The sequence below is a fragment of the Neopsephotus bourkii genome, unplaced genomic scaffold, assembly GCF_033783945.1.
Source record: "Neopsephotus bourkii isolate Nb327-2 ecotype Australia unplaced genomic scaffold, CSIRO-AGI_Nbou_v1 NB_947, whole genome shotgun sequence".
NCBI lineage: Eukaryota > Metazoa > Chordata > Aves > Psittaciformes > Psittacidae > Neopsephotus > Neopsephotus bourkii.
The window spans coordinates 875545-889450 of record NW_026901441.1 but is presented as its reverse complement, the minus strand read 5'-3'; the positions used below and the strand labels follow the sequence as shown (position 1 = coordinate 889450).

General features: G+C 34.3%; 1 protein-coding gene across 24 annotated transcripts in view; it reads left to right on the top strand.

The window, feature by feature from the left end:
* Positions 1-13906, top strand: part of RIMS1 (regulating synaptic membrane exocytosis 1) — a 298538-nt gene that overhangs the window by 190007 nt on the left and 94625 nt on the right. For 10 of the 24 annotated variants that reach the window (XM_061358547.1, XM_061358538.1, XM_061358536.1 and 7 more), the window contains exons 17-20: positions 1973-2129; positions 4114-4239; positions 7976-8038; positions 12474-12563. In XM_061358547.1, the coding sequence (XP_061214531.1) occupies positions 1973-2129; positions 4114-4239; positions 7976-8038; positions 12474-12563 (436 nt within the window). Of the gene's footprint in view, positions 1-1972; positions 2130-4113; positions 4240-7975; positions 8039-11486; positions 11565-11897; positions 12012-12473; positions 12564-13906 lie in introns of all 24 variants that reach the window. The other 14 variants (XM_061358549.1, XM_061358544.1, XM_061358542.1 and 11 more) reach the window with 3 other exon arrangements.

Genomic DNA, 13906 nt, shown 5'->3' with positions numbered 1-13906 from the left:
CACATTTTAAATATGAAATTACATTCATTATTTTTATTTGGCACGTCTAACTCAGTGTTGTTTGAGAACAGACCACACATGCACTCAACATTATTGTCCCTGATGTTTGTTTCTGAACTACATGCTATGTTCTTATTGGAAGTGTAATAATCTTTTTGTCAACATTGCCTCCTTCCTATCTGCCTTGCTATCATATCTGTAGTGGTAAATATTTAAGACAAGAACTTATAGAAGCCTTTTTTTTTTTTTTTAATTTACTGAAGTTGCTGGAAAGCTGGTGTAAGGCTGAAAGCTACTGTAGGGTACTACAGCATCAAGGTGCTCTTCTGTTACCTTTGGATAACTTGGCTAGTTTGTTCAGTACTGTATAAAAGGTGGATACAGTTCTGGAAGCTGTGATATTGTAAACTGTATAGTCAGGGAAAAGAGTCTTAAATTCCTTTGATGACAAAATGCTTCATCTGCTAGATCCCTCTTCACATTGTTGCATTACTAAGATGAATCTGTTCTATAGTGGAAGATATTCTTATTTTAGGATTACTTATCACTATTCTAATGAAGTGTTTTTCTCCAGGTTTGATAATGGCAATGCATTCAGATAAGTTACATGTCCATTAGAATACATTAGTAAACTGATGTATAATTTGGGAAAAAAGCATGAATGCTTCCTTGATGTTTGTGATCAGGGTTCAGACATGCAGCTAAACAGGTTATTGTCATTGAATACATGACCAAGCCTAATATAGACTCTCTATATGGGCCATATTTTGAAGAAGGTCATCACAAATTGGTAGAAGTTCAGATAAGACCTCCTCACAAGAATTATACAAAATATGAAAAATGCAAACTTGAAACTATAAGAAGATTATTAAAAAGTGCAATATATTTAATTTATCCAAGTAACAACTGACTAAATCATAGCCTTTTCCTGATGGAAAGAAGATTTATGATACAGGTTGGCATTTTAGATGAACAAGTTAATGCATTGCAGGAATTTAACATTAGACATATTCAGAGAAGCAGCAAAATTACTATTTTAGAATCTAAACAACAGTTTTTGAAGTCATTAAGGGATGATTTAAGGGATGACCATTTATGTCTTTAGGGGATTTTCTCTCCAGGGATTCTTGTAATCTAATTTGAATGTGTAGAAGTGAACAACTCAAGTCTGAGCAAATCTTCTTATGCTCTTTTGGAAAGACAGCAGCCACCTTTTGAAAGCTGTTCATCTTACTGAGCTTAATTTGCTGCTTTAGGATGGGATTCAAAGTGTGTAACAGTGTGGTACATGGAAAAAGGCATGGTAATAACAACGGTTCAAAATGTGCTAATATTCTGATTTTTTTATTTTAATCCTATGTAAAGATGAACTATGAGAAATTTTGGAGCTCATTCATAGCATTTTGAAAAAATATCTGTAGAGTGTGCAACACCCATTATTCTGTGCAATATACTCTAAATGCTCATAATTATTTTAAGTAGGTGGCTTTGGCCAGCTTCAGTAGGAGAACATCTTTGTATTTAATTGAAAGAAGAGTCAGAAGGATGCTTTATATATGAGCAGTTGTGGATGAGTCTTGAACACGAGCTTAAACACAAGCATGCCTTCTCCATTTGTTAGATGAGGTTAACCTACATTGCTTGGATTCCTTTCAAATATTTTCTATGACAGTTTTGAAATGCAAGTTGCTCAGAGTACTCTTCACCAAGTCAGAAAAGTGTTTCAGTCCTCTCCCTCACATCTTCCAGTACATAATAAAAATCATCTCAGTTTCTCTGTACATGTGGACATTTAAAGGTAATACTAGTAGCTTATTCTGGCTGCATGATACATCAGGGTGTAAAACAGCTAAATAACAACTTAAAAGATGTGTAAGCATTTAGATGTGCGTTTCTGGAAGGACTAACCATCTGACTTCTTTTCAAACCCAGACTTTTATTTTCTAATTTCCTTTTGTTGCCCTCTTACCAGTTGGTTATAGATCTAGTACTAGAGAAAGCAAATCTACAACGTTAACTGTGCCAGAACAGCAAAGAACAACACATCATCGTTCACGATCTGTATCTCCTCACCGTGGCGACGATCAGGGCAGGACCCGTTCACGTTTACCAAATGTGCCATTACAGAGGTAGGCATCACAAGCTAATGAAATATTGGGTGGTTTCAAGTTTGTATAATCTGTCTTTATTAACTTTTCTCTTTCTCAGCAATTTTTCACAATTTCGAAACATTTTTCTAGCTCAACTTAATAGTGTAGTATTTTAACTTGAGGTATGCTTTTATTAATCACTTGAGAGCACTCATGGGATGAATCGTATTACCTCTTCTTACTGATATTTTCTCTGTGATTCATCAGATTTTTCAGTCAGTGGCTGAGTCTTGTATGAAGCTGCTGAAGTTTATTTGTAGGCTAATAAATTGTGACGTACAAATTTTATATTAAGGGTGAGCTGAACTGATTTTGAAGTAACAGCAAGCTGAAATTACCAGTTGTATTTATAATATGACATTCATTAATGGAAGAAGTTAAATACGGAATCAGATGGTGATTGATAAATAGTCATTTTCTGCATTTGCTGCTTTTGCTAGACAACCAATTAGGAGGAGGATCCTTTCTGAGCTTTTTGTTTGGATGCTTTATGCTTTCTTTGAAAGTTCGTACAGGCTGTTTAAGCAGAAAACTTGACATAATTGATTTTGCTTTTTATTGTGCAGGGCAATAGGCTTCCCTTGCAATCTCTCATGGAACCCTAAAAATCAGTCAGTTTTTGCCAGTTTTCCTTTCTTCAATTTCTGCGAAGCTTTGTTCTTGAATTACTCAAGAGCTTGAAGTGTTGCACTAGCAACTTTACTGCCCACTAGCTGTGGTCATTTAAAAATAATTTGAAAATCTATCCTTCTAGTTGAATTTTGTATGCAGAATTCTGTGCTACAGTCCTGTGCTTATCCATTGTTTCTGTGTCTGGTGGGGTGTTTTTTGGAGTTCCATCTCGGATCATTTTATACAAGACATCTGTGATGTTTCAAAATAGTGGTGTATTGTGGAAAACCAGCTTCTCCTCCCAGTTGAAAATCCTGATGATCTTGCTTTTTTTTTCTTTTCTATCCTCCGTACCATATATACTGCTCTTTTGAACTGAAATTTCGTGTGCTTCTTAAGTCCCTGCATGCATCCCCCTCTTCTACCTCAGTTTTTGTGGATGAAGCTATTTCACTACCCATCAAATCACTTGCTGTTGTATTTCTCAGAATGCATCTTTAAGAAACAGAAAAGTTTGGCTGTACATAAAACAGACTGTGGCAGTGACTTTTTTTAATAGTAGAAAGAATGAGAGCTCCTCATTCTGCTTTTGCAAACAGTTGTTTATTTTCTTTTTGTATCTTTCTATCTATAAGCATGATGTACAAATGAAATATTTTATAGTCAATTCCACCCATCCTTTAATTTTATACTTTGAAAACTAATGCTTCTCATTCCAATGGCAGTTATCAAACCAAAGGAAGAATCTGCCCTTCAAGCAGTAGTTTCTTTTCTTGTTCTTTTCCATGTGAATAGACCTTTAAATTACTATTATGGAGGTCATAGCTTAACTGCATTTATACAAAACCCCTTTTGTATAACAGTTTGAAATTGATAAAATCTACTGCACGTTCCCATATCCTCTCCCAGAATTTCTTAAAGAATGCTTGGAGATACCTGCAAAAAGTTGTCAGCCCAAAACCAGACCTTTTAAGATCTGTAAATTTCAAAATTTACAAATATATAAAACTTAATTTCATGTGAAATATTATCCATTTGTTTGTTATTTCAGTTTTTCTTTAGCTGCAGGCTTTGAAAGTGCCATTACTACATCTGTCAGTGTACACAGAAACAGGCACATACTTCTAAATATGGTATAAATGGCTGCTTTTCCATGCTTGGAGGTGGGTTTTTCTTAATTTTAGGGTGCAGTATTTTTTTAGAAGACATGTGTTAACAATTTAATGATTAAAAACTTCCTTCAACCAACTTGTGCTATAATGCACTGAGCAGTGTTATTTATGAAAAAAAAAACCAACAAACCCCAACAAAAAAACCCCACAAGATTTTCATACATGTTTTTACCTTCCAGGAGTTTAGATGAAATTCATCAAATGAGAAGATCACGTTCTCCAACTAGACACCATGATGCCTCCAGAACTCCAGCTGATTACAGATCCAGAGACATGGATAGTCAGTATTTGTCTGATCAAGAAAGGTATATTGTCAGCCTGAACCTCGATAAAAGTTTAAAAGTGTGTTTGTTTGTTTTTCCTAATTTTCAAGTGTTCAGTAGAAACATGACTGATAGTAGTGAGGAAGGGAGATAACTCATAATAACTGACACATCTAGTGGTCTTTTTTGGTAAAACTGCACTGCATTGACAGTAATAGCAGCTATCTAGACTAGCGGTTCTTGGGATTTTGTCCTAGAGTATTCTGGTGTTTGTTTCATGAATGAAGCACAGAGATTTTTACTAGAAAACTATAAATCTACATGTATACCCTACTATTTCTGTAACTCAGAATTTATCTGTTTCAGTAGTCGCTAAATTACTAGACATATGTTCCTCCTGGTTGGGAGTTGCATATGCTATCATTTACATTCCTGTGCTTATAGATTTTGGATATGTATATGTGCAGTCTCACAGCTTCTTATGTAACATTCTGGTGAACTTGGTACAATACCCAAGTATATCAAGGATAGTGAAAATCTCCAGTCGTAGGTTCATGACACATGCACATGTCTCCCTGGAATACATGCAGTGTCTACACTCTTCAGAGAACACTTGGTCTCTCCTAGTAGGCATTGTTTTCAGATATCTAGGAATTTATTAAAAAACATGGAAGAGAATGAGAATTTCTGTTTAGTTTATAGCTGAAAAAAGTTTGAAAAGGTATTTTAGTTCAGTATTTGGGTAACATAATGATGACAGTCGCATAGATTATCAATGTTTGCAGGGTGTTTGTTTACTTAAAAATGAACTTGCCTGTTTTGCTTTTTTAATGTGATAACATACATGTAGAAACTAATGAGCCATTTGGAACATTTTTGCATTCAACTTTATAGGCAAGAATTATGTACAGAATTGTCTAAACTGTGCTGTTACAGTGAATTTCCTCTCAGAGGCGAATTGAAATGCTTTTTAAATGTAGTAGTCAGTTTTATAGTCAGGCTAATTCAAGTAATTTCCACTTGTTGCAAATGTTTCATGTTATCTATTGTAAGTAAGAGATACATTCAAAACATTCCTGAAGATATTTATTGAATAGATTTCTTATTCAGCAGATCTGAAGTGGAAGAGACATTTTAAAGTAGCTTTTGTCAGTAGAAATAAATATATACAGTTAACTTTATGGAAAATTTTCTTCCTGTGAAGCCTCAAACCATGGGGTAAATCATTATATGTGCATGGATTATGCTTGGAGAGCGGGGCTTGCATTGAAGCTTTCTTGGAGATGAGCCATCAGACCAGAGCCACAGCAGTAATGTGCTGCTGGGTTTGTTTAGAGGAATCAGACAGTCTTCAGTTCTTTTCAGCATTCAGGAAACACTTTTCACAAGTTTAAAGATCAGACATTATTTGCAGGGTTTATAGGTGGGTCCATGTATTTACTCTCCTTGAGTAATAATCTTATCTGCAGTGGTCTCTTTTTCCCTGTTTTCCTTTTCACCTTTCCCCAGATTTCTTCAGTTGTTTAACTCTCGCAGGCTTCACTGTCTTTCACTACATAAGTGCAGCAGCATGGAGAAGATCAAACCAGCTTTTGTTGAGGAACATTATCACATCCAAAGATTTAAAAAAAGATTATCTTTATTCAGTGTTATGTGTTACTGTCAATAGAAGTATTACATGTTGTTCATTTACTGAGCCCTTCATCTAAACAAATTCAGGAATGCAGATACCTAACATAAACTTGGCTAGAAAGATAATTACCCAACAATTACGTAGCAGAAATTATAGTTACTGATTACTTTTGATCATTTGCTCAATGATCTGCTATTGGTCCCAAATTAATATTGGGTATTCTGAATAGATCCTCATAAAAATAGTTATTATAGTCTCACTAAAGTATGTAGTATGATAAATTTCCAGTGAAACTCATTCGTCCACTTCACCTTTTTCATATGTATTTATATATGTATATATACACATGTGTGTATGTATATATATATATATAATTCTGTTATGAAAAGCTCTTTGTTAGGAAATTTATCTAAGCAGTATACTTCACTCTGAATGTAGGATCATCATCCAATTTTCAAAGACATGGCCTTTTTCATTTTTTTAGTTTCTTTTATTCTGAAATAAACCCTGTTAATATGACTACTAAAACACTCGCATTAGAAAACATTTGTTTTAGAATAATAGCTTTGGTATTGATGTCTCCAAACCAGACTTAAATTACTAGAAAATTTTTAATATCTTGTTATATTGTTGTTTATCTACTGTGATGGATTATTTTGCTTTGGGTTTGCCTTTAAGATTTCATGGTTGATTTGCTATTTTATATCCATTTTCTGAATGAATTCTATATTACTTTTGCCGTGGGCCAATTATAATAGTTATTCTTTGGCTTAGCAAAGGTAGAGTAAATATTAACAAAGTAGCCTATGGTTTATTGTGGACTTCTCATCTACTTCACAATTCTTAAGAAAATGGTAACTTTTTTTCCTAAAATGCATGTTTATTCGTGATTTGGAAACCTGAATATTAGTATAAATTCTGTCAGCCCTCTGAGCTTATGAATGGGAATTTTCCTAGGGGGAAAAAAAGAAGAAAGTTCAACTTAATGCATTTTGTTGCATCAAAATCAGGCTAGTGGCTCCAGATGCATGGGACTCACAAGCCATTATTTCAAGCTACCCAGTTTTGAATTTTAGAGAAATATTACTTACACTGCATCAATTAAATGGGTCATTTTACAATTACATGAAGCACAAAACATCTTGAACAACTGCTGCTTTATATATTTTGTAATCTTTTCTCTCTTTGTCACCATAGTACTTCATATGATTCTCTGCTTCTTTTAAAATAGCATGTTTCCATGAAGTTTAGCTTTGATTTATTCTTTATGATGACTAGGAGGTTTGGAGCTTTGTCTTCCCAAATGTGTTAAAGTGTGTAAAACTAGAGGATTCATTCAAGGGATGTTTCATATCATAGTCATATTTACCATAGGCATAAATATGTATTAATTTTACCATCTTGCTGACTGTAGTATGTGTTGGTTACAGTTAATGAAGAATAGAATCATGATTGATTTTCTCAGTTGGAAACAATAAACAAAAACTGACAGCTGATAAGCTTTTTTTTTTTTGTCTCTTTAGGATTGCATTACAAAATACTGTCAAGAGCTACGAGTCAGAACTTATATTTGGCCAAATGTAATTTTTCCAATGAATGCATATTTTTGCTTTTCCCAAAAGGGTTACTGGTTGTCTACCCATAAGCCAATCTTCAGTAAGCTCAGTAAGCCCTTCCTGCTTTTTCACGTGTGTTGTTGTGGCTGAGGAAGAAAAATAAACACACACACAAAAACCCAAACCGCCCAAAAACCAAACCAAACAGCAGCATAATTCTTTTTTAATAAAGTATTTCTTCATTAATTAGTTGATAAGAAAGGAGGTTATTAGAGAAATGTAGTTATTTTATGGACTACTTTTGTCACGAAGAGCTCTGAAAAGGTACTTCTGAATTTTAAAAGGAGAAATCCCACAAAATTAGGGGCCATGCTAAAAGGAATTTATTGAAAACATAGTTATCACAGGCATTTTTCATTCATACTCTTTGAGACGTACACCTGGGTTTGAACATTATCAGACTATCTATCTGGTTGGAAGCTTCTTGTTTCTTTTTTATGTTTTCATTTGCGCATCATTGGCATAACCCATGTCATCTAATGCTTCATAATTATATCTGTTTCACTCACCACCCATCCTGTCTGTGCAGTGAGCTTCTTATGCTGCCCAGAGCAAAACGAGGAAGAAGTGCAGAGTGCCTACATACCATCAGGTAAATACAGGAATTTGGTAATCATGAACACATCTGGTTAGTTGTTTGTGTGTGCCCAACTTTTTTTCTATGGTGGTATTTAGTCTCAGTAAGTAAAGAACTTCTAGTACGTTGTGATCCTGGTGTCAGTTCTTTTCTGTTTGTTTTGATTCAGATTGAGATGTATATATATGTTTGTTCACTTCAGCAGATAGGATTAAAGCAGTTGAAGAAATTATGATTTTGGAGTTGTATTTTGTGGTAGATTTTCTGTCTAGTCACAGAAGTCCTGATCTCCCTTTGCATGACAGCGTTGTTATAATTTCAAACACTTCTTTTGAGTTGTTTTTATGTTTTCTCTTATTTGCATTTTTATGTTTATATTACAGCCATGCACAAGCCAACAATCTTTACTTGTTGCAACTAATCTCATGCTGATTTTGGTCACTTGTAGAAGAAAAAGCACTAATTAATGAGGGCTTAATGGGAACTCCAGATTTGAGGGATCTTGTACTGCTTGGGTTTGCTTCTACAAATTGTGATATAAATTAGATCCAGCCATAAACTTTGTAGTTTGGACTCATGTACAGTCGTCAGTAATCTCTTGGTGAAGAGTTTGGATCTCCCTGTCTCAACTCATGTGAAACTAAACAGGACTGAAATATCTTTATCTAACAAATCTGCCTCCAACCCCATTTCTTTTTTTTTCACCATGTCTGTCAACTTTGTTAAAAATATATGTCAGATTGTGTAGAAAATCTTCCATTTAGAATCAGTAAAAATGTAGGTTGTAGTTGAAGTAGTCAACCATTAAACTGCTTCAGCCAAGTAGTAAACCATTTTTTTGTTCGGGACCTGGGGGTTGCTAAGAACTTTGTGTCAGTGCTGTGTGTTTAAAACTGCCACTTTTAAAACCATGTTGTCTAATATACATAGTCATTTATTTGGCACAGCATTTCCCCTCCAGAGGAGTTTTTTTAAATATGCCTTGTATTGGTTTAATTCTCCTAATTGCATTTGAAACAGCATCAAAGGCAGTGTGATAGAGTTCTGTTATAACGCACAGTAGTCTACAGGTAAAATAGTAATTACAAAAACTTCCCAAAAAATCCATGCATCAGTGAAGCTGTTAAATTAAAATTTAGGTTTTTATTATTAGTAGAAAGGCTTTCATTCTCATACTTCAGGTAAAAAAGCTTTTCCCCTAATATTATAGGTTTTAAAAGTTAATAATTTCACACCCTGCTATTTTATGTCTGGTTATTGTCATAAAACAGCAATTTTTCCTGTCTCCTTCCTTTTCTTCTCCTGTCTTTTCCTGCCTCCTCCTGCCTTTTCCTTTCTGCTGCATCTTCTGTAACTTCACCCCCCTCCCTGCCTCCAGCTCTTTGCTTTTTTCTTTCCTCTTAAAGATTATAATTTTCATTAGATTTCTTCAATATAAATTCTTAAATTCTCACTTTATTCACATAACACAGTAAATACTGTGTTATGAACTTTTGATGCGCTTTGCCCAGCCACTATAGATTTCCAACAGTTTTAGAAGTCTTCTACCAGCCTGGCTGGTTAACCAGTTAAAATCTGTGCATGGGCAGCAATAGACTTAAGTAAGAGATACACTGAATTCACAGAGTACATCTTTTTCTTGCCTTTTTTCTTACTCTACTTATTGCTGTTATTTGTTTATGATCAAGAAAAGTAACAAATTAACCCCTTTAACAGAAATTATATACTATAAAATAGCATGGTACCTTTAATAATGTACTGAAGGTGAATATAAGGGCAATAGTAGACAATAATTATATATTTAAATTTAGCTCTCAGGCTTATGCACCCTGATACAAGTTTGAATAATACGCAGAAAATTGCCAGTATCCATCCTTGTCTGAATAGTCACATAAACCCTTACAAAAACCTTATGTGTATTGGTTGTGAGCTTTTTTCCTTTCTCATTTGTAGAGGCTTAAAATTTTTCACATTAGAGACATTATAAGGCTTTATCCTTGTTTCTAGACAGATTACTAAATGATGTTTTAACTATTGAGACAGCTTCAGTTTAAAATCGGAAGGAAATGTTAAGGGTTTCATGTTAAATGAAAGCTGTATTAGTATGAGATAGTGCAAGTTACAAAGTTAAGGTACATGGTTAGTTTAATACAACAGTTTAGTATAGTATTAGTGCTAGGTGTCTATCCTGTCCATCTGTATGCAATTATTGACTAACAGTAGAAATGGTGGAAGGACGTGTACCTATGCTATTAACCATAGGTTGTAGCATTCCATGTCTTAGGCCAAACCCACTTTGATTGGTAATACCTGCTAGTATGCCAAGATTGACCTCATGGACAGCCATTCCTTTATTTCAACTTTGCAACATCACAGTGACCTCTTCTAGAGATGGCAGTAGTGATGACTTTTAAACCTGTACAGGAGTCAAAGCTCCTCTGTTAAATCTGTCAGGGGTTTTACAAGCAGTAGGGTTTCCAGACAAAGAGTTGTTTCATCTGTCTATGACACATCTGGGTTTTTACTGTGTATCTGTGATGCCTAGGTACAAGCCTAACAGGAATTGGAATGTCCTATTAGGACAGCCTGTTCTTGAAGCTTTGAATTCCTCAAGGCTGCTGGCCCTTCTGCTGATAGCACCACACCTGTGTCCTGGTAGGGTATGTGGAGAATTGTTAGGACTTGCATATTTTAACCTTTCAGTATTAAATGGCCATGATTCCCATTCAGCAGCCGCTGTCTGCCCTTGAATTTCCCCCGTGTTCATTGGGTAGAGCTCAATAAGGCAAACATTTCCTGTTCTAAAATCTCATGTACTAAGTGATGATACTAGACCGTTGTCATGTAACATTTCAGAGTACTGCTGTGCTGGCTTATGTAGTAGATCTCCTACTATTTTTAATTAGCATATTATTAATAGCATTTAATTACTGCTGGATTTTGGAGCTTATATACCATTTCCAAAATATTTCCACATTCAAAAATGCCAGATATTAATACAATATAATTAAGTTTGTGATACTATATATATCACTGTTTTAGCAAGATTTTAATGCTTAGCTACTGAAGAGGTTAAAATCTCTTAAGGTCTTAGTAAGAAAAATAAAGAATAAGTTGATTATCAACCTAGTCCTTTACAACAGCTTTTATATTTTAATTAAAAATCTCTAGAAATGGAAATTAGGTTACTTTCATTACAAGGAAGAAATCTGAGTTGTGCTAGTATGGTCATGACTTCACGGGCTATATTAACAAAAGAGTACATACAAAGATTTGTCCCCTGGATAGCTGTCACAATAGTGAAGAAAAACATATGTTTAAAATCTACTCATACATTAAACGTAGTAGAACATTATGCATTTATTTTATGTTCTGGTCAGTCTTGGATTACCATCACCTGTCTTTTTATTTCTGGCATGTTTTTGTGTTGTTCTGTTTCCTTTTCTTTTCTACCGCATTCAAGAAGTTATGCTAGGCACTATAAAACATTGCCACCCAAGATGCCTTTACTAGAAAATGGTACTCATTGGAACCTATACAGGTAAGAATTGTTTAGAGTCCCCTTTCAGTGGTTAGTCCCTTAAAAAGAAAAAACAAAAAAAAATTTTGCCTTGTTAAACAGAAAAATAGAAATATTTCATACATTTCTATAGCTGGGTAAGGGATATAATTCTAATAACCTCATATAACTATTTAAATTAACCCCTACATTATAAATAAGACCCAATCCAAACCACTTTGTATTAGGTAGAGTTGTCTTCACTGTTAAAATTATATGTTGCATGTTTTTGTTACATTATTCTGTTTACGTATAAGATTTTATTTACATGTCAAATTTGTTTTCATTTTGTTCAAATAACTTTAATTTACAAAGCTCAACTCTTCCTGCATGTGCTAAGACCAAATCCGTGATTAGACAGGATATTTCACTCCTTCGTGATTGCCTTAATTCACGAATACTGAAATTTGGAGATGATCTGCTGGTTAGGTAAGAAACTGAGGATTGATGCCCCCTCCTGTTTGGTATCTAATATAAATTTGCAGAATAAATGAGCTTCACTGAAAACCAATTTCACATAATATATAGTGTATCACATCCTTTTGTGTTGGCTTAATGTTTACTGCTGTTAATAAGGATTTAAATTTATTGTTTGATAATTCTCATTCCACTTTCTTACAAGTGGATGTTGTTCTGTCTCATTAAGTTTTAAACATTTCAACATTTCTTGGCAAAAGATTTCTAGCAGTCTTTTGTTTGCTTTTATTTTCTAAACAAAACTTGGCACTGTCATCCAGTCAGCTCTTTTATGTTTTCCTTAATTAAATCATTATGATTCTACATTTTCTGTAAAGGTAGCATTATTTTATGAGTTAATATCTAACATTGTATTCCTTTCTTTGTTTTCTTTTTCTTTCTCTTCTACCATTGGATGCAATGCACTGGCACTAGTGAACTACAGCCCTCCCTTGACAGGGCTAGGAGTGCTAGTACCAACTGCTTGAGACCAGATACTAGTTTGCATTCACCAGAACGAGAAAGGTATAAAATAAAAACTTATGAATTTATTGTCATCTGTGCTGGTGATTTTTATCAGTTTTGTTTTCCTTCATATAAGTATCCCACGTTCTTGTACATTCCTGTCTGTTTTGGTATTTGTGGGCATTTTTGCTCCTGTATTCATGTATGTCATGTAAGCTGTATGTTGGAGTTTATAAATGCTTCTGGCTTCTTTCCTTGTTTTAGTTCAAGCTGATGTCACTGTTTACAAAAGTCCTCAGTATGCTGATAATAGCATTGCAGTGTGAAGTATTTTGCCAAAGTGCCACTTGGTTGTTGATTGTCATCATTTCCTAAAAAGTATTATGTTTGTTTCTTGCCTGTTCCATGGAATGCTAATAAGGCAGTGACATAATTCATAAATTATGACAAAATTCTCATCTTTCAAACCAGAACTGTAGTTTGCATAGTCATGTATTCTCTACAAAACAGCCAAACTTCATTGCTTTCTCAATCTAATCTGCTGCATCTGCTTTTGTAGTTACAAGGCATTTCACTGCATTAAGTTTTTTTCACTCTGTGACATTATGTTAATGCTCACCTAAGTCGTAAGAAGATAGGTTTGCAATTTGAATGAAGTGTTGTTGTGTTACATACATCATGCAGGCATTTTATGTTTGCTCTCTGAATTTTTAATATCACATGTTGGTTCAGATACACCAAATACACCAGTAGTATTTGGTGTATTTGGATTGTTCTACAACGGAATTTTTCATCACCAGCTGACGAGTTTTTGGCTTAGAAATACACCATTTTAGAGTGAAATTTTTAGCTTCACTAAAGGCAATTATAGGCTTCCACTGAGTGGGAATATGGTGGAATTACAATATCATCTATGAAATGCATAGTTAACTACAACAGCAAAATTGCTTTGTCAGTCAACCCAGTGTTAAAATAGTTGTGTCATTTTCATTATGAAAGGACCAATGGAGAAAGGCAATCAGACCATACCGTACCCTTTGAGATGATTTTTTTTCTAAGATTTTTGTGAAATTTCCCTTTTTCCCTTTCCATCCTCCCCACTTCCCACTGATCCTCGATTGGAACTTTGCTCAAATTGTGTCCTTGTTGCAGAGGAGTGACTAATGTTCTGCTAAGAGATCTCAGATGGATCGATGCTTTTAAAAATTGAGTAAAGATAACACAGATAAAATATTAAAAAAAAGATATGATAGAAATAAGGCCACAATAAAATGCAGAATATCATTCTAGAGTAAAAAGAGAAAAAAAAAGGAAAGATGAAAGTAGCATAGTATTAATTATAAAATCACAGAACTGTAGAACAGTTTGGTTTGAAAGGCACCGTAAAGACCATCCAGTTCCAA